Source organism: Natator depressus, chromosome 1 (assembly GCF_965152275.1).
Source record: "Natator depressus isolate rNatDep1 chromosome 1, rNatDep2.hap1, whole genome shotgun sequence".
Lineage (NCBI taxonomy): Eukaryota > Metazoa > Chordata > Testudines > Cheloniidae > Natator > Natator depressus.
Window position 1 is genome coordinate 14,857,230 of NC_134234.1, and position 21,895 is coordinate 14,879,124.

Consider the following 21,895-nt stretch of genomic DNA (forward strand, 5'->3'; position numbering starts at 1 on the left):
ATGCCACTTTACATAGGCTAAGACATTCCCTGACTTACAGTTTAAAATTCAAGGAATTCAGTATTATAGTAATTACATGAGTATATAGGAAGAGATCTTATTAACTTCATGTTTCCCTAGCTCATTTCACCGATTTATGAATCTTGAATGTTAGCCAAATGTCAGAAGGAAAAAACTGGTAGGGAGAGAACTTTAAACTTAATGACTTTAAAGGTTCATTACAAGAAATTGATTGCGCAGGAGAGAAACCTTTAAGTGCTTGATATTGTCTTTTTCCATGTTCCTTTAATTGAGGTTTCCATTTCTAACAGAAAATATATAGCTCTCATTTTCAGTGACTTAATGAAATACTATCATATAATGAAGCATGCTTTGTGTTTTAACAGCAGTATTATTGTCAAGACTGAATGAGTTTTATACTGTTAATTGTAATTGTAGCTTTTATAATCTAAATTCTGCGACAGTTGAGTAGTGTAACTGTAGGTATTGAAATGAACTCATTTTGATTTGTATCTTGCACTTAGTATATTGAGTGGTAGGTTTTTTTTTGCAGCATACATCTTCAGTTTGAAGGCACTTTTATTTTCTTATGCTGCAGACAGCTTGGATTTATAGATGTATTAAGCAAGGTGAGCTAGATATACTAGTTATGGTGGTCTTTATACTGCTCAACTTGAAGTGACCCATTAAGAGTTTGAAAGTGTCATAAAATTTGGAGTTGATGTCTTAATATTTCATCTGCCCGTAATACTGACCTGTTAACATTTAGCTCTAATGGCTCTTTAAAATTCTTTTTAAATGTTGCAAATAATAATAGTGGCTGAGCTGCAGTAAAGAAGTCCTTTGAAGTCAAAACAAAATAGATGTTTTGTAATCACATGTCTAGAATGTGTTGCAGATAGCTTATAAGATACTGAGTTTAAAGACAAAAACCTGTATATGGTAGTTTAGATGGATTCTAAAACTGACATGTTAACCACCGTGAGCTCAGCCTGTAAAAGTCCCAACTGGCAAGACACAATATGAGGAAGAGTCAAAATGAGGAACCTCAGGAAAGAGTGCAGTAGAAGATTAAATTGTGAAATTAATGGCTTCATCGTGAACAATCGTTTAAATCTCTATTAAGAATTTGCATATCTGATAATACCGTACAGTAATAGTGAAGATTAAACTTGAATAAGCTTCAGTTACATTGGGGCTAAAATGATGGTCCTTATAACAAGCAGCAGCTGAGAACCAGCAACTACCCATGATGATTCTAATACAAAAGTATTCCTGCGTGCAATGTACTTTCCCATTACCTAAATCTCAGTATACATTTAGAGATCATACAGAATATGCTTCCCTTATTACATACTGTACAACAGAAATAACCCCTTGAAATATGATAGTTGTGGGCTCTATATAGAGTCACTATTGCACTAGGTGTTCCAAAGCTCTACCCTCAAGGTCTTATTTAGAAGACATTTGCTCCCAGGGGGGACTTGAAAAAGGAGACAATAGAGACATTGCAGCCCAAGCCAAGGAAGGGTTTCCAGATATAGAATATCTCATGGAAGAAAGTGCATGAAGCGTAAGCGGGATTGGTGAGCAGTTGGTGTGCAAATTGTGCAGATTCATTGGGACTGGAAGTCTGCACAAGCAAGGCTATGGATTTACTTGCACTCAGAAGTGTTCTTGCTGGTATCTCAGCAAATGGTTCTGCTTAAATCAGACTAATTTTAAAGGTAAAATATTGAATATGTACTTTGTAAATCTGACTTTCTTCTGACCCTTCCTCATCAGGTTTCCACTGTATCCAAAGGGAGGAGAGAGACTTCAGTTTGATTATGGAGTTTATCTTCTCAACAAAAATATAGCACAGGTTGGTAAATTTTGAGATTTGTTACAGAAAGACGTGGTAAATTCCTAGAGAGACATTCTACCATGTGATGTCTGCACAGTGGCGTGTATTAAATGAGTGCATCTCACTTTTGCCAAGCGTTTTTTGCATCTAACATGAGCTGCTGCAAGAGGCCCATCGTCAGTTCGATGCAGCTGGACATAATGAGCATCCATGGACTCTGGCCCTTGAACTGTGCAAGTCCCCACTTATATGGTGCTGTATATGGCCCTTAAATGCTAAGCAAAAAACCCATTGATTTGATTATATTACACCTGTTTTGTATACTGACGATAGTGCGAAGCCCAAAAAAGGCTCACAAGTTATCTGTTTTTTCAAATCATGCAACCTTTAACTGAACACTGTACTCTTGATGTGGTCCTACAAAAACTGTAAAAATGTTTACATTATTAGTCTGAGAAGAGACCATGTGTGCTCCAGAAGATCTATTTACCTTATTCCTATCCTTAACTTTATTTTTCACTCTTGAGCTTTTCCCGCATTACAACCCTAACCAGTTTTCTCTCTCCCCGCTTCTTGATAGTGTTTTATCCTAATCTGTGTTAATATCTGTTGCTAATACCTATGCTAATCTGTTAAATAATTTAAACTCATTAAGAAGTCATGTCCTTGTACTGGTTTCTTACCCTTTGGTTTTTTTGCTATGTAAATTTTATTTAATATATTTTGCTTCCTAAATAACCTGTATAAATTTTGATTTATGAAAGTACTATTGTCGTACCTGCACTTAAATGAAGAAGTTTGTGGTCCACTAAAATAGTAGTCCTGTTCAGTCTTCCAGTACTCCCAATGACTCTTCTTCATAAATCTCTGTGAATGTGAACGGAGGTCTCATTTCAAAGTGTTTCCTGTTCCTAGAGTTACAGGTCTCTTCTGTTGAGGTTGATGAAATAACTGGTGTGTGAAACAGCTAAAGAAAAGTCAGTGAAGACATAACTTGGCTGTATGTCTGTATATGCAATAGAACTTTTCATCATAAGAGCGGGTAGAACACTCTCTCTTTTTTTTTTTTTTTTTTCCGGAAAACTAAAGCACTTGGTATATACATAGTAGGTTTACCCTTGACCATTAAAACATAAAGGAAAGAATCCTACGTTTGTCCCTTTTTAAGTACTGCTTTTTGGGGGGGGGGAGTTGGGGACTGTCAAATTCAAGTGGGCTTTACAAACTCTTAAGATACCTGAAAGTTATTCAAAGGTAGGTTTAGTTCACTTGGAAAAACAGAGGATCTTGTGTATGCAGAAGGGACCTGATGTGGGTGGACTGACACTTGTCAGTGGGGAACTGGGAAACGAGAATGCTGCCTCTGTCTCCTTCTTGCAACACCAATAACCTGGGGTTGGCAGTAGGATCTGAATGGGAGCAAGGAGCTGGCCACATTCCACAGCAGCACTCCTGTCGGCCAACCAGTTTTCCATCAAGAGTTAATACTGTTCAGATCTTTAACTTTCCATGACTGCTATGTGAAGCTGCATGAGCCAGGGTGGCATAGCCAGTGGAGTGTTGTGGAAAGAGCTCTGCTCTCAAAGTCTGAGAAGGCTCACTTCCATGTGGGTTTTACTGATCTGTGAGAGTGGAAATCCTAGCCCCCTGCCAAATTTGCATTACACCCAGCCTCTTCTGCTTAAGAAAATTGTGCAAGGTTCCCCTCAAGTGTTCCTGCCTTTGTAACTCCTTCCACCAGGTTTCTGTGTATGTGAGGAGGAGATCTGGTCCATAATACATAAAGTTATTGAAATCAAAGCTTCTCTAAAGATTAACTGGTATTTTGTAAAACAGGGCAATAAGAATGAAAACCGTATCGTGTACTCAGGAGAATTCAGGTGGAATTTAGAAGTAAATCAGTATTAGTTTTGTAAAGCATTATTTGGAAAACATGCTTTGTGTCGGTCCCCGTTCAAAACCATGTTTTTAATTCTGTACGTATAGAATAGCTTTCATCTGTTTTGGGCCCAGAATTTTTCCCTTTTATTTGTAAAATACAAAGTCTAAGCACACAGAGCAGTTCCTTCCCCTTCTGTGATAGTTGCCGTTAGGAAGCCCAGAAATGTCTAGCTCCCTTTGCCCCTGATTATAGTGATCCTACAAGTCGGGTTTAAGAAGTAGAAATTGTCCAGTATGGTCAGGGACACAACCCCGTGACCTGGGTGTCCCTAAACTTGACTGCAGATGCTGGGACTGGATGATGGGATGGATTACTCAGTTGCTCTGTTCTGTACATTTCCTTTGAAGCATCTGGCACTGGCCACTGTTGGAAGACAGGATACTGGGCTAGATGGACCTTTGGTCTGATCCAGTGTGCTTATTTTATGCTCACTGCCAGTTCCCTGAAATAGTTATGTAGAATGTGATTATTACTTTATCAAGTTGTAATTATTAAATTATCAAATGCAGACCATTGGCTAACCTAGTAAAGTAAGAATTGCAGTAATGTCCAGGGTAGATTGGTGATTTTAAATTGACTTTGATTTAAATCAGTGTAAATTGTGATTTAAAATAGCAAGCAGAAAACCTTTATTTAAATAATTGATTTTAAAGTTGATTTGTATTTGTATTTTTTAACTTTGTTTACGTAAGGAGAGGCTGATTCTCATTAGTTGCAAATTAATGCTGGTTACCAACCAAATATAGCCTTTACTCTATATATGATGCTGCCTTCTCCATCCCTGGCAGATGATTTTAAACATATTCAGGATCTGGTCCAGAGAGTTGCAGACTCCTTGTAGATTCCTCTTGAGGAGATGAAAGAGCCTCATCATAAGCTGATCAATATCCTGCATTCACCCTCATCGTCCTGCATAGCTTTGCCTGTTGTTAAAGCTTTTCTGGACCCAGCAAAGATCTGGCACACCCCAGCATCTACTCTGCCTCCATGCAAAAAAGCAGATAAGTATTACATCCTGGAAAAGGACGTGGGTTTTATTTTCCCATCCCTTACCTAACTCCTTGGTAGTTGACCCAGCTCATGAACGTGGAAGGCAGCACCACACTAAAACCACATCTCACCATGGGAAAAAAACTCCATAAGTGTCTAGAATTACTGGGGAGGAAATCTTATTTCTCTGCCTCCTTATGGCTTAATTGGTGATTCTGTCAGGCGTTAATGGCAAAGTACAATCACATCAATTATACTAAGCTGAATTTTTTTGTCGACCACCTACCAACAGAGCACAAAGAACAGTTCCAGGCAGTTATTGCAGAGAGCCATCTAGTTGCCAGAACAGCCCTGCAAGCATCCCTTGATGCCACTTATACTGCCACCCAATCAATTGCTGCAGCTGTAGTGATGAGAAGAGCATCCTTGCTCTAATTCTCTGGATTCCCAAAAAGGTCCAGAATACAGTAGAGGATCTTCCATCTGATGGATCTAAGTTGTTCGCAGATAGCAGAGACTTGTCTGTGCTAACTTTTAAGGACTCAAGAGCTACCTTATATTCTCTTGGTATTTACATACACACCTACAAGAGAAAGATCAACAATCCCAGGTGGCCCAGAAATCTCGCCCTGCTCTCAATTCCTTACCTTTCAGAGGTTGTATGAACCACACCAAAAGAGGCAGAGATTCCAGAGAAGGAAACCATCCAGTTCTCAGCCTCCTGCCTCTCACTTGTCTATCTCCAAGCAGCAATTTTGACAGGTCCGTCAAGGGCTCAAATTGCTATCTTTATCTTCTTCAGCTGCGCAGAGTCACCAGTCTTTCCCCCTTGGGCCACTGTCCTCGCCACTTCACACGTGCCTGGAAGTCTATCAGTACAGGTAATTGGGTTTTGTACATCTCCACAGGATACACCATCCCTTTTACTACATTTCCACCAATGAATTCCCTCTTCAGGGACCCCTCTCATGAGAGCTTGCTTCGTCAAGATATACGATCTCTTACATTTGGGAGCTATAGAACCAGTCTCCAGGCAACACAGAGGGAAGGGCTTTTATTCAAGGTACTTTCTGGTACCAAAAGAGTGGAAGTTGAAGACCCATCCTAGACTCGAGACTACTCGATACCTGTGCGAAGTGGTGATTCTGTTACTAGAGCAAGAGGATTGTTTTTCAGCCCTTGACCTTAAAGATGTGTGTTTTCATATTGCTATCCACCCATCCCACAAATGATTTAAGTTTCACTGTCAGGCAGGACCACTTTCAATACCAAGTGCTCCCCTTCAGTCTGTTGTCTGCTCTGAGGGTCTTCTATCTGGATAGGACAACACTCATTCCACAAGTTCCATTGCCACTTCTATGGCTTCCTGAAGAAAGTGCCCATTATTAAAATCTGCCAAGTCTCTACTTTGGTGTCTATACATACATTCACCAAACACTAAGCTATAACTCACTACTCCGCTTCTGATACTGTTTGGCTTTCCTGTACTTTCTTCCATACTGGACTCTGCTCTGAAGCACCCTCTGCCTTAGGTGAGTAAGGGGGGATATGATAGAGGTCTATAAAATCATAAATGGTGGAGAGAAAATGATTAAGGAAGTGTTTACCACTTCACAACACAAGAACCAGGGGGTCATCTAGTGAAATTAATAGGCAGCAGGTTTGAAACAACCATAAGGAAGTATTTCTTCAGGCAGTGCACAGTCAACCCGTAGAACCTGTTGCTAGGGGATGCTGTGAAGGCCAAAAATATAGCTGAGTTCAAAAAAGAATTGTTCATGGAGGATAGGTCCATCAATGGTTACTAGCCAAGTTGGTCAGGGATCATGCTCTGGGTGTCCCTAAATCTCTGAGTGCCAGAAGCTGGGAGTCGATGGGATGGATCACGTGATAAATGACCCTGTTCTGTTCATTTCCTCTGTAGCATCTGGCACTGACCATGATCGGAAGACAGGCAAATGGGTGAGATGGATCATTGCTCTGACCCAATATTGCTGTTCTTATTCAGCATGACAGTTCCCATTGTACTTGGAAGAAAATGAGCTAAATAACTAGAACCTGCGATCATGCAGTAGTTACTGAAATAACAAACTTTATTTATATTGGACCATCAAATACAAATTAATTGAATATCAACCAAGGGGACATTATCCATTATAGTTTATACATTGACAAATATTTGTTTAAACACAAATTTCTTTGGTAATTGATAAATGTGGGAAGAGTGAGTAGAAGCATGTGTAAAGTGGGTAGAAGTGTTTGCACACTGCCACTTGTGGATCAACATGTTGAACCAAGCAATGACTTATAATCTATAGTAGTTAGCAAAAAAAAGCAAGTGAAAGAGGCCTGTGGTTTAGCTTAGCACAAAATTGTAAAGAGGGTGATGTTTGGTGGTGGTCATGTTCTCCAAAATTTCCTTTTTCAGTGTTAAATTATTAATGTAAAGCTGATCACGTAAAGGAAATTAGATTATGTATCCAAACAAAAATCTTGTTTAACTTGTAATGACTTAACGTTTCTCCTTGGGCTTTTGACCCTCTTTCAATCCTTGATGTAATGGTTACTATAATGTAAAAGTTCACAATGAATGAGATCATAGGAAATGAATGTGCCCATGTCTTGGAATCCAGTAAAATAACTTCAGGATACTGAGGAGTTTAAAAAGTACTAAGGCATCAACTTTGAAGTTATAACGTAAGCAAAACTGTGGGATAACAATAAAAAAATAGCTTCAGTTAAATTCTGTGCATTTTGGGTTTTTTGGCATTTTTTTAAGCTGGTAACTGCACTATCTAATTGCTTTTTTAAATTTATGCTGTGAAAAATAATCATGGCCTATGAGACACCTCCGTGAGGCCCCTGACTCTGTACTTCATCACTCTTTTTTATAAGAAATCTACTAACCAGCAAGGTTTATAGGAATACTTCACTTACATAAGTGGCCTTTTCCTCCCAGTCTTTCATTCACAATTGTTTCCCATGTCCTTATTAGGATACCAAATAAATTCAAACTGTGGACACTAATATAGGCTACCTCTCTGGAGGGGTATTGTGTTTACTTTCGTGGAAGATTTCACTAGTATCTAAGTCTGTGGGTCCAAGAGGAAATGCAATTTTTGGCTCATCTAAATGATTAAGTATACAGTGTGTTGTGCATGCATGCAAACACATACTCTTATTTCTCATAACTTTATTTACTTAATACCTATGGGCAGTCTCCACTAAACAAAATTGCAGTGAAAGTAAAATCCAGTATTAAATATCAGCTTTTCTCAATTTCAGTTTTAAGAATTATAGAACCATAGTTCTGTTACTATCTGGGAAACTGTTGCAGATCACTGAAATTTACAAATTAGAGATTAAGCAAGCAATCGAGGGTGGTGCATCACTATCAGCTTTGTTCAGTTACTTTGACAATTGTGGTTTTAATTTGCTGACTTATCATAATGGATCAGAAAATGTACTTTTAATTATTTTTACAAAATGTAAATGCTTAGTAATATGAGACTTCCGCAGTGCTCTAGTGTTAAAGATTGAAAGATGGGGAACAACCATCAATTATGTTTGTGGATTATAGTCAATAGATTAGTGTAGTTTTGCTGTTCTTGGAAGATAAAGCCAAACTTTCCCCTTTCTATGCAGAGTACTTTTTCCCCCCAAAAAATTTTTATTGCTGCTACAAGTGAATAGTAAAATCATAACCTCTTAGGTAAAAAGGATACCAAGAAAAACAGTTTAAAAGGTTATTGGTCACTTAAGCTGCATCCACATAGACTGTACAAAAGCAGTGAAATAAAATTGTAAAGCACACATTGAAGGGTTATCCAAAATTTGAAGCAAAGTCAAACAAAGCAAAAGGGGATCTCAGTTCGTCCAAATATACCAGTAAGGATATTGTAGTTTGGTTTCTCAGTCAGATCAATTTTATACATTGATCTCCCCTGACATTCAGATGGACCATGAACTGAATTCTAAATAGGAGGAGGAGATACAGAAACCACCAGCCACAGTTGTCCCCAATTCGAACCCTATCAATCTCAGTGAAGAGACCAGTTATTCAGCTATCTCTTGGCCTCTATTTGTTACATACCAGGTGAGGCAATATGGGGAAATTTGCAGTATCTATTTCCCTTTCTGTACACTTTAAAAACGTCAGTTTCTAGAGCTGACAACTGGGCACCTTTCACAGGCTATCAGTGCATTCTAAAGAAAACAAAGAATCCAAGCTTCATTGTTAGAGAAACTGAATTAGGTCAATTATAGCAGTGAACTGTTCTGTGAGTAAAACAGTATCAAACTTTGCTGCTTTGATTGTTGTATGCCGTATGCATTACTGTCCTTTCAGAGTTCTGATGGAACGCTTTTGGTTGGTTGTTCCAGGTCAGCGGTAAGAACGCCAGCAGCTCAGTATGAGGCATCCTGCGCTAGTGTTGGTACTAGCGTACCTTGCTCTTTGGATCAATGGAGGGCTTTAGTCTCCAGGGCTGTCAATCAAGTGCCTGTTTTATGAGCTCTAAATTCACAACTAAATTGCAGATCAAAAACCTGCATTTCAAGATGGCTTTCAGAGATTCATAGTAGTCAAATCCAATTGATATGGGGAGGTAGGGCTGTCACCTTAAGATCCAAGCTAACAAGTTTTTTTATAAAGAGGGGAAATGGTTTTACGTACATGTAGTTTATTCAGTGTTCAAGGAACTGCCACAGAAATGGAGGCAATCCTTGATTTGTTTCCACAACTCTTCATTCAGCTCTTGTCTTTCTGGTTATGTCCTTTCTAAAACCATACCAGGGATGGGTTTTCATGGTGGGTTTTTTTACTCAAACTTGTATTTTTCCTCAAAACAGACTTGAAGATCTCTCTGTAGCTTGAAAACTTTTTACCAGCAGAAGTTGGTCCAATAAAAGATATTACCTCACTCACCTTGTCTCTCTTTAATAAAATATAGGCAGGCAACATGCTCGTGAGCAAATAATCTGAAGTTTTATAATTTCCCCACAAAAGATATAAACACAGAGGATTGTTTATATAGCAACAGGCATAATTTCACTGATTCCCCAAGGTTGTTTATATAGCAGCAGGCGTTATAACAACACTTTCTATTTTGATTATTGCGTTGCTTAGTCATCCAAATCGTGACCAACACTCTTTCATACTAAGAAAAGAGATCCGGGATCTTGTAAAACACCTAACGCTGCCATTTTTATTTTTTTATTTTTTTTATTTTATTTTATTTTATTTTATTTTTTGGTATCCCAGTATTTATTATATCGGAAACCCTTATAAATGGCTGGCTTCTTACCAACTCTGTAGAATTCATTCAGAGAACATTTTCTGCCTCTCTTTCTCAGCGTTCACATTTTTAAATTTGTGGAACATGTTTATTTTCTGCAATTCGTGTATACCAACAAGAGATTCAGATAATCATTTATCTGAACATAGTTGAGAACTACAGTTGAGCTATGCAGTTGCAATTACTGGTATAAGTCTATTAATACTTACATTAACATGCCCAGAGAATGAACGCTCTTTAAAATCGAGATAAATACTGTTATAGGGGAAAGTGCTGCATATATTAATTGATTGTTAAACTTTAACTCTGACATTTGTTTAATATCTAAAAATGTCTACTCTTCTTACAGATTAGGAAAAAAAGCTGCAAGCTTTCAGTCTAAATTGTGGCTTTAAGAAATTTAAGCCATGTGGTAATGTGAATCTAGCTGTCCTGTCTGTGTTTGGAAAAATGTTTCCACATCCTAGAATAAAGAGAACAAATGAGTATACTGCAGGGGGACCTAAAACAATAAATAAATTTTTTTCAAGAAACAACGAACAGATAAAACAGAGTGGCAGCAATCAACTGAACTCTCAGCTAAGTATGTACTAACCCAGCCACTACATACTTCTTGCTGAACTTAATTAATATTTTCTATAATATCCTATTAATCATCCCAGTGTTTATCATTCTAATGTTCTATGTTGAAACTGTCTCAGCTTCCTGTGCACTTAAATTGTCATTCATTCTGTGTACCTGTTTTTCAAAAGTGGCAGTGTCCTTCGTATAATACAAGCTATTCTTTCAAGTGTGGCAACAACATATTTCCCAGAAGTAGCGAGGACAGTTCAAAAATCTAATTCTTGTAGCCAGCCAGTCTTGGAATCCACAGAAGGTCTCCATAAAGAAACAGAAATGCCAAGATTGAGTCTTTACATAAGCTAATACAAAGTAAAGTAAATTCAGAATATAAAAGAGGAAAACTATGTAATATGTAGTGGATGATTATAGAAGTGTAAGCCTGCAATGAGTCAGATTTACTGTCTTGCTGTTGTACTCAGGTAAACCATTTACCCATCAGAGTTCTAAAGAGTTGTCATCCGGGTAAGATAATTGCAATTATAAAAGCTTTGTATAAAGACCCCTTCAGTGCCATAAGAATTGGTGGAAAATTTAAGTGACTGGTCAGGTCAGTTTGGTGTAAGACAAGGGACATGGAATCATCATTGCTTTTCATCATGTTCTTAAACTGGACATTAAAAATATTAGACAAGTTGGAGAGCATGGCTTTGCTTATGTAGATAACATAGTACAACTGGTAGATATGGCTGAATTAATGATACTCTTTGCTACCTTAGAAAATTGGTGTAGCCAACTTGGATGAATAGTGAAATGCCAAGAAGATGAAGTGGTTGCATCTTGGAAAAGGGCCAATAGATAATGTTGAAATGCAGCAGCAGTGTAGAACAAGTAGAATCTGTTGTATACTTTGAAATCTTGATCAGTGTTAATGGTGCCATCAAAGCTAAGGTTAAAAGGAGATGTGCCTTAGCCACAAGAGCTGCACAGAAATTGACAAAATTGTGGACTGATTAAAAACATTGTTTGATACCAAAATGAAAATTAATCACACTAGTGTTCCAACAGTATTACTCAGTAGTCTAGAAGTAGCTGCACTAAAAGGAACAGACATCTGAAAGCTAGAGACAGTATAAATGAGCTCTTCAAAAGATGGAAGGTGTAAAATGGAATGATTTTAAGACTAAGGATAATGCGATGTGAAATTAGGGTACTATTGCAAAGGTTATGACGGTGGGGACACTGCAGAAGACAAGCACGATAAAGTGCAAGAGAAGATGCAAACACAACCAAGGTCATTTGTACCCAAATGGCAGAACATCGTATGCAGGGACATGACCAGACTGGGCTTAATGGAGGAACAAGCCATGGACAGGAACAAAATGGTGTTGCAATATTGCTCCTCCTGTCTGCAAAGATGCTCTGGGATGAAAATATTTTGTAAAGTTAGACTATCTTGTTTAGTAGTCTGTTTTTTTCCCCTGAGACTTCAATTTGCCCTGTACTGATTTTCTGCCTATACAACTAATGTATTTTTTCCTTATTTCCTCAAGATTATTTTGTTGGAACTCTGTCATCTAGTGCTGAGATGTTTAAACATCACTGGGCCAAAAACAACTGATGCAATTTGAGGAAGTGAAGAGAAAGCAAAATAATTAGAAAATAAAATGGCAAAAACTTCTAATTTTCATAAATTTACAATTTACACTTGTTAACCAGAGTTAGTTACTTGCCAGAGTTAGATAACTTTGGAATACTCTGGAATTGAAAGGTTCTGTACAAATCCCAGTTCTCTCCTAAATGTACTTTCTTGGTTCAGGGAATGACTCTGCTGGTACCTTAAAGAGTTAATATATATTTTAGTAGTTAAAAACAATGGGGAGGAGGTATGATTGGTGGATTGGGCATTGAAGTGGAATGAGTTCTACCACTGACCTACTTTGTGACCTTGGGCAAGTAAATTAATCTCCTTGCCTGTTCCCCTATCGGCCCTTTGTTTTGTCTATTTAGATTATTTGTTTGCATTGCAGTATTATCTAGGTAACCCAGTCATAGACCAGGGCCCATTGTGCTACCCATTGCATAAACAGAACAAAGATAGTCCTTGCTCCAGAGAGTTTACAATCTAAGTATAAGGCAACAGATTGGCCTAAGGGACAGGGAAGTACAAGGAAACAATGGGACAGTATTGATCACCGTGACAGGCAGTGGTCTCAGTAACTGCCTGTTTTGTGTTTTGTTTAGGGCCTCACTGTAAAGGGGAGTTTTAAGGAAGGATTTGACGGATAGTGGAAGGGGCTGTTTCACTGTGTACCTAGGTTTCACTGTGTACACGTAGTACCTAGCACAGTGTAATTTCCCATTTTGTATTTATGCAGTTGATTATTCCTTCCTAAGTGTGGTACTGTGCATTAGTCCTTTATTGAATTGCATCCTGTTTTATTTCAGACCATCTCTAGTTCTTCCCATTTATTCCCAATACTTCTTGCTGTAGTATACCGAAATCTAAGATGTTTGTTAGATTTTTTCCTTTTTATTCCCTCTTGTATGTCCTTTGTTCTTGCATTTAAATAGTTACGTATCTATACTGAAAATTAGGTGTTGGAGTTAGGGCAGGTCACCAGAAGGTGACATTCCTTGGAAATGTTCCATTCAGGCAGGAGGAAAGACCCCTATCCCCGTCTGGCCATTTGTGTATGCCTCACAATGTAGGCCTGTTTGCATACTGGGCCACATGCAAATTATGAGGTTGTAAAAACTGCAAGAGGAAATCTACAGGAAGGGAGATATATAAAAGACGAAAAAATTGTTCTGGTATATCTTGGAATGTAAAAGGACGCACTGAATCCTTCACTGAGGCCAACTTTTTAAATAACTAATGACATCTAGAAGAATTCTTGACAGGAGTTAATGCTTGAGTTATCACAAAACCTAAAGTAGCCAAAATAATATTTAACAGCTATACTTCATATTTACCTTAACACATTTCAAAGACCATGAATTTTTCAGATGGACTAGAAAGGAAGACTTGTTCTAGCTGCATGCTTATTTCAAGCAGTGTACCACTTCCTGAAGATAAAGAGCTGACTGTGTCAAATTTTGTTACAATGTATAGGGTGCCACAAGTTCAAATTGGTTTTAAAAAATCAGCAAATGATTCCTATAGTTATTCCTATAGGTCACATATTAATTTATATTTTTAATACTCCTAAACCACTGACAGAAGTTATATATGTAGATACAAAGAAATAACATGATTCTAATAGATACCATAATTTCAAAGCAGCCATGTGGTCATTGCATACCTTCTGCAAGATGGTAAAAGCAATTATGCAAGCTATACTTCTGATGGTATTCCTAACTAAAGAAATTTAAGTAGGATTGAAAGTCCACAAGTATAGTGACACTTGCCAGATGTAACTTCAGTTAATCTTCTGCAATATTGACCATAAATATCTAAGGGTAAAAGAATCTACATATTGAACTACACTAGAAATAATGAAATTTGCTCCATCAGATGACTTGCTAAGGCTCTGTAATGTAGTATGGCAGATATTAATCCCGCATGGAGTTTGCAGTACAGCATATCTGCCTAAGAAAAGGCCAAATTTTTAACATGGGCCCAACTGGAAGACTGTTCCGTGGCATTTATGAATTAACCTGATATAAAATTGAGTTAGAGTGCTGTTGTCCATATTTAATTTTGGAGAGTCTTTCTTATCTACAGTCTTCTGATCCTGACTATTCAAAATGGGTGCATGCCTGCCTTAAAGGGAAAAAATCCCTTAATCCTGTCCTTTTTATGTCATGAAACCTTAGAATTTAAGAGTGACTTAAAAATTTGGGTATTTTGCAAACATTTGGCTGTGATAGTAAGGTCCAAATGTAATGTCATTAGCATTTTTTTTTAGTTTAATGTTTTCCTTTGCTCCAAGCTAGTTCTTTGTTTAGCCAAATCCAGTGTAATCCTACCAGGAGAGTGTGGATCATTTGGTAATTTACATTGTATGGTTGTTTTAATCCAGGTTCTGTCACTGGAGTGGAAGGTATGCGTCACAGCCCACCATAGTATATAATTTCATGTCCATATGGAAATAATAAACTCCGCATTAAGTGGCCTCCTGTCACGCAATCCAGTATTTGGAATTTATTTTTTCCAAAGCAATTTTTTCCTTCTTAAGCGCAGATGACAATAGAAATAATTCTCAGTGCCAAGATTTTTTTTTAAGAACAAAAATTGTATTTTAAAAAAAGAAAACTATCAAATAAGAATTATTTGGTGATTTGAGCATACTCAATCTCCATGGTTTCCCAAGGTATATTCATTTACGCCACAGTTCAACAAGATATTTAAGCAGGTGTGTAACTTTAAATATGTGAAGAATGTCTTTGACTTTAGTGAGGCTTACTTGCATGCTTAAATACCTTACTGAATCAGTGCCTATGTGCAGGTGCAAAGCAGTTATTTCTCAGCAATGCAGGGGGTTTTTTTAATATGACTTTGAATCCCACTTATGGCAATGTTCATTAAATGTAAACATCATTTATCAAACTGAGACTGGCTTATTCCAACAGATTGTGTTCTAAAAGTTTAATTTTAGGGATGTCTTTCCTAGCATAATCCAGGGCAGGAGGATAAATTTGACTCCAGAAGCCTCCCTGAAGGTTTAGAATGTAGGAACAAATATTGGGTGTGAACTTCTAGGAAACTGCTATAGCAAAATGCTATGCAGAGTAGTGTTTAACAGTTTAATAAGCACAATTACTTAACAGTGTAATTTTAAAAATATTGTATCTATTGTGTAATAAGGCATTTAGTGTGTTATGAAGTGACAGATTTTTTCTTCTGATAGAGGCTGTTCAAGACCAGATACCCAGGTAGTAGTTTAATTGGATTATGGCATGTAGGTTACATATTTAGATTTACCCAGCATTGTCCACTCAGAGTTCATTGTCTAAAATATTCTTGCAGCCTCTCAGACTCCCCTTCCCTCCCCCCCAATTCCCCACTGTCAACAGTTGAGTGTGTGTTAACAAATGAACTACTCAACTTAATTTGTATAACTGAAGGTAGCTTCTACAAATGCAAACTTGATTAACACCCTAATGGTCTGTCATAATCCAAAGGCACTAATCTTAAAAGGCCCTGAGTTTTAGTTTCAGGACGACTAATAATTTTCCAAGTGGATAGTTAGTATTTTCTAGTCACTGACATTATGCTAGCTAAATTAAGTCTATGCTTCAGTTTCTCATTTATCAGAGAGAGGATTGAAGCATTTCACAATTTGATAAGAAACAGTGCACGTAATCGTGTGAGCCTCTTTGATCAGTTGACACACACGTGAGTTATACTTTGATCAAGTAATCTTTAGGTGAGCTGTCAGGAAACACACTTTCCCCCTTTTTTATTATTTTAAACTACGTTGTATCTCTATTTGTGATGTCAAGTTTGACAGAACTAGTAGGTAGTGCGTCTGCAGTGAAATAGACACAATATAGCCTTACCTAATTTTGTTGATTATAAATAGATCACAAGGAGTCATTTAAGTGGCACGTGTGGGGGAATTACCTACAGGGTTAATTATCAAAAACTGTTGATGCTGGGGTAATTTCTAATACGCTATACCAAAATTATATCTCATACTATTTAGCATAGAATTATTTTCATTGTTTACACATGGGTATTCTCAAACTATCTGCTTTTTTAAAGCTACGAATGTAGGAATGCACTACTGAAATATAAGCCCCAGCCCATGTTTTATCAGCCTATTTTATAAGGAGAGCACATTCATGCTGTATGCAGGAAACAAAGTAGTTCGAGTATGTAACAAGGATTAATGATCAGATGAACTGATTATTTTATCCAAGTCATCGAGGGGTTTTCTAACCCATTATTGTGGGGATTCAGTTTACATTTAAAATATTCCTAACTAAAGGAGAGCATATTTATTATTCTCCCTTTTTTCCCCATTTTGAATTGATTGGTTATCCTTCAGTTCTAATTTGCAAATTTACTATGCAGCTTTTTATTCTCCCACCTTTGAAATACAGTCTAGTGCTCAGCAGGCCCTACTAATTCTAACAATTCTTTCTTTGTAGCTTAGATATCAACATGGATTGGGTACTCCAGACCTAAGGCAAACTCTTCCTAACCTGAAAAACTTCATGGAGCATGGGCTAATGGTCAGATGGTAAGTGCCTCTGTTTCACCAATTAACGTAAGTAATACAAAAGTAGGGAGAACACAGTGAGGGCTACGGCGATTGTCACAGAGAATGAGGCTTTGGAACCAAAAATGAAGCTGGTGAGGATATCTTAGTCAGCCAGAGCCCCATGGCCTGATTGTTGCCAATATATACATTGTAAAGAGGGAGGAACATTTAATTACATACAGGAGCAATGCCAAGAGGTTCCAGATCAATTATTTTCTGACAAGAAGAAGAGATCTAAAAAATGTCAGACTGTAAAGTGATACTAGGAGCTAAGATTGTGGAGCTGCATAGATTGCTTGTAATGGACTTTTGGGTGAAAGGCTAGTGGGGAAACAAAAGAGCTGCGGAACAAAGGCTAAAGTGGTGGAGGCTTGTGGATAGGGAAGTCAGTCTGAGATTTAAGGAAGAGGTGCCATGGAGATTGGACAATGACTGACCATGATGATACCACCTAGGCTTGGGGAGAAATATCCAAACATGTTACAGAAAGGGCACAAGCTGCTTGTTGCCAGCAAAAGGAGGGTAATTTCATGGCATTGAAATGTGGTGGTGGTGCCAACTATGTAATGGAGGCAGTAATGAAGGAGGAAAAGGGGTTTAAGTAATGACCGAAAGAATAGTGGAAAGTTACGAAGACTACAAGCTGGTAAAGAAAATAGTAAAAAGAGTGGTTGTGGAAAGTAAGGGTCAGGCATTTAAAGCCTTATATGCAAGACTACTAAAGAAGGAAGGAGTAAAATAAATATATAGATTAGGCAAAGAAGCACAGAGCACTTGAGCTGTGAAGTGGGTCAAAAATGAAAATGGAAAAGTACTGGTGTAGGAAGGTGGGATCATTAGGATGTGGCAATGCTTTTATGAGAAACTGCTCAGTGAATAAAATGCGAAGAAACCATTGAGGGGAAGTATGAGCAAGCACCAGCCTCATAAGACCTATTACCATGGTGGAGATGATGCTAAAGTGCTAAAGATGATGAAATGTGGGAAAGCAGCAAGACCTGACAGTTCACCATTTGAGGCATTAAAGTATTAGTCCGTGAGGGAGTGGTGGTTAACTTTTTCAGCTTCATTCTCAACTGGAAAAATGCCTGAGTAGGGGAAAAGCACATTGATATCTACCTTCAAGCGTAAAGGAAATGTGCAAGAATGTAGCAATTACTGACCCATCAAGTTAACGAGTCGCACAATGGAAATGGCTGGAAAGAATTATCGAGGAAAGATTTCATGAGGAACTGGAGCATTGACGAACTGACAACCAGTTTGGGTTTATGCCAGGAATGTTGTCAGTGGATGCAGTGTTTGCACCTGAATATTGTAGGAGAAGTATAGGGAGAAACTCAAGGAATTGCACTTAGTGGTTTTGGATTTAGAGCAGACTTATGACAGAGTTCCTAGAGAATTGTTATTGTGGTGCCTGCAGTCATGCTCTCTGCTGGAGACGTGTTCAGACTATCATGGACACACATGAGGGTAGCACAACAATAGTGAGAAGCAGCTGTGGCTACAGGGAGTCATTTGCTGTGAGGGTATGTCTGCATCAAGGATCAGCCTTCAACCCGTTCCTGTTTGATTGTAATGGACTCCTTGACCTAAGAAATTAGGGGAAGAGGCTCCATGGAGCATGGTTTTCACTGAAGACATGTTATGAACTAGAAAAGAACCTAGAACCATGGAGGGCTCTGTGACTGGTTTACTCCTCGGAGAATTCTGCTCCAAAAAAATAAAAATTCTACATAAAAAAAAAAAAAACTGTACACAAATTTGAAAATTCTGCATATTTTATTTTTCCAAATGTGTTATAGAAAATTAAACACAATTAGTCAGTCATGATTGAGAACAACATTGCAGAATGTGCAAAACAATTTGTCCCTATCCGCATGCAGTTTTGTAGGGAATTCTCTAGCACGAGAAGCTGGTGTAGCTGTTTTTGATGCATGATGTGAAGGCCGTTCATGTCGTGCAAAAGGACGAACATCCCTTTGCCCTTTGGTAACTTCAAAAGGACTTGGCTAGGTACTTCGGAAAGTGCTTAGTTGTGATTGTCCTAACATTATATTGACTGCTTGATAAATGTTTTATTTGCCCTCAAAGTCTTTTATTTTTAATGGGTAAGTAAAATAAATTCTGAGCTGTAATCTAACCCCATTGCGCCATTTTTGGCACAGGAAAAAAGTGAGAGAGCACATAATCTTCTTAGCTGAGGATTTCCTTACTGTCATTTATAATAAGGCTCTTCTACATTACTCTGGTAATGTAAAGAAGCCTTAAAACTTTTACAGGTTTTTATGCTCCTGGGGGAATTGACTGAGAATGGGAACAGTTAACTAATAATAGGAACATTAACAATGTTACTATGTAGGCAGGCTGCTACATTTCTGCCTCAGAGAATGAGATCAATTAACTATCAATAGCACCATTAACAATGTTTTTTTCACATCAAGAAGTGTTTTATTTCAAACATTGAAACAGTTTTGTAGGAATTCACAGAGCAGACACTTATTCTTCCATACCGTATCCTCTCTCAAGCAAAAACTCACTGAATTTTGTTTCAATCCAAGTCCTGTTATCAGCTATAAAATGAGCCTCCAGGCAATTTAAGGGATAGCACTGGCTGATTGCATTTCCAACCCTGGCAAACAGCTGCTTGCTTCGTTGCAATGAAAGAATATAGGCAGGCAGGCTGTTACATTTCTGCCTCGGGACAGAGCCTGCCTTATGCCTAACAATGATATAAATGGTCACCTTTCTTAAACAGCATCACAGGGTATAATTGAAGAAGCTGGCTTATGAATCAACTGGCAAAAGATGGAATACATGTCATGCTTCGTTGAGGAGGCAATGAGAATCCAGTAAAACAAGATGGTTTATGGGATAGTCTGTGCAACAATTTAAATATCTTGCTTCAGTGTTGAGTAGTGATGGGAATGTGGATGCAGGTTTAGGAGCCAGAGAAAGAGCACTTAACATAAATGGAGAGAGTTGATGGGAATTTTCTGCCATAAGAATATACCAAATAAATTAAAGACCAAAATGTGTATGATCATGATTAGACCAGTCATGACGTAAGGGTCAGAATGCCAACCAGTGGGGAATAGAGAGAACTACTACTTCACACTGCCAAAATGAGAATGCATAGATGGATACTGGGTAAGACTAGAGCTGATAGACTATGCAATGAACTGGTATGAGCCATGATGCAAGTAACCCCTATTATGGAAAAGCTGAGGGAGTATCACCTGAGATGGCTATTAGGCAGGATGGTCAGGAGTGCAACCCTTTGCTCTGGGTTTGTCTCAGCCTCTGACTAGATGGTTCAGAAGCTCGGGCTGGACAACTAGATGGATCACTCAGTGATTGCTCTGTTCTGTTCATTCCCTCTGAAGCATCTGGCACTGGCCACTGTTGGAAGACAGGTTCCTAGGCTAGATAGACCATTGGTCTGACCCAATATGGCCATTCTTATGATGTCTGGGTCATGTGAAATGATGAAATGTGGGATATGTTGGCTATAGTAAAGAGCTAGTAATCATGGGCCAAAGAACACAAGGAAGACCTAGAAAAAGGTGGTTCGACATGATGAAGGTTGTTGTCTTTGAAGACACATTTGACAAGTGTGCTAGGAGACTAACAAGAGCTGATGACCCTGACTGATGGGAGAAGGCGAAGAAGAAGAAAGTAGGTGGATAATAAAATCTCCACAGGAATTTAAAATTTGTTTATGTACTTTGTAACTTCTTTACTTTGTCAGGCAATGCACAGTCAACCTATGGAACTCCTTGCCAGGGGATGTGACGGTCAAGACCATAACAGGGTTTTAAAAAAAAATAAACTAGATAAATTCATTGAGGCTAGGTCCATCAATGGCTATTAGGCAGGATGGGCAGGGATGATGTCCCTACCGTCTGTTTGCCAGAAGCTGGGAATGCGCGACAGGGGATGGATCACGCGATTACCTGTTCTGTTCATTCCCTCTGGGGCACTTGGCATTGGCCGCTGTCGGAAGACAGGATACTGGGCTAGATGGACCTTTGGTCTGACCCAGTATGGCCACTCTTATGTTCTTACTGTCTAAGAAGAGAGAGGTATACTTTAAAGAACCAGAGACCCAAATGATATGGCTTTAGATTGATCACCACCTTGAACAGAATTATAAAGCAAATCAGAAGCCAGCGCAGTCCATGGAGAGCCGGTGAATTGTGCTCCACATAGTTCATGTTGCTAAGTGGTCGGCCATGTTGTATTAATTTAATTACTTTTCTCGGTCGATTTAAAGATCGTACAGAGGCATCAGGAGTATAAAGTACGTATGTTATACAAGCCTCTTACATTAAGCAGGTTTTTCCATGCATTGTCACTTTCATAAATCACTTCTTACCCTCTCTGACTTTTCTTTTGCTGTAGGGACACATGGTGGTGCTCTGAGTTGATTAAATGCAGGCTCCTTTACTGCTCCAGTGAACCCAACAAAAGTTACCTTACTCTGAAAGTTTCCATTTCAGCAAAGTAAAACTAGTAGTGTATATATGAGTTCTTCATTCCAGTCTTTTCTAAAGGAAGCCAGTGTTTTCATAGGAACACTAACCCATTAGCACTGTGATTGTCATAACCTTCTTAACATTTCTGGGTCTATTGCATGGCTCTAAACAGACCATTCAGAGCAGGTGCTATTTAAAAGCATCCTTTTTTCTTTGCATTGGATGTAAAGTGGTACCGCTTACTGATATATTGATTTTCTTTTGATTTTAATAACCTGGATGTATCAGGAGATCTGTGTTGCTGCCCATCACTGTAGTATCTGAGCACCTTCCACATCAATTGAATAACAATAGTAAAAACCCTAGTGGAAGTAAAGAACAGTCTAGTCCACTGTCTACACTGGTGTTTTAAAAAAAAAAAAAAAGGCATGAGATGTTGTGTTAAGAGTCAAACTACAGGTGGAATATGGGGATGAGGGAGACGGATGGTGAGAGGCTTGAGTCTGAAAGCTGGTTCTGGTAGTGGAGAGGCTATTTTGGTACTTAGGTATACAGATTCTTCTCGTTTCTCA

General features: G+C 38.3%; 1 protein-coding gene across 4 annotated transcripts in view; it reads left to right on the forward strand.

The window, feature by feature from the left end:
• Positions 1 to 21,895, forward strand: part of UVRAG (UV radiation resistance associated) — a 149,400-nt gene that overhangs the window by 103,921 nt on the left and 23,584 nt on the right. For all 4 annotated transcript variants that reach the window (XM_074955215.1, XM_074955207.1, XM_074955233.1 and 1 more), the window contains 2 exons: positions 1,786 to 1,864; positions 16,736 to 16,827. In XM_074955215.1, the coding sequence (XP_074811316.1) occupies positions 1,786 to 1,864; positions 16,736 to 16,827 (171 nt within the window). The remainder of the gene's footprint in view (positions 1 to 1,785; positions 1,865 to 16,735; positions 16,828 to 21,895) is intronic.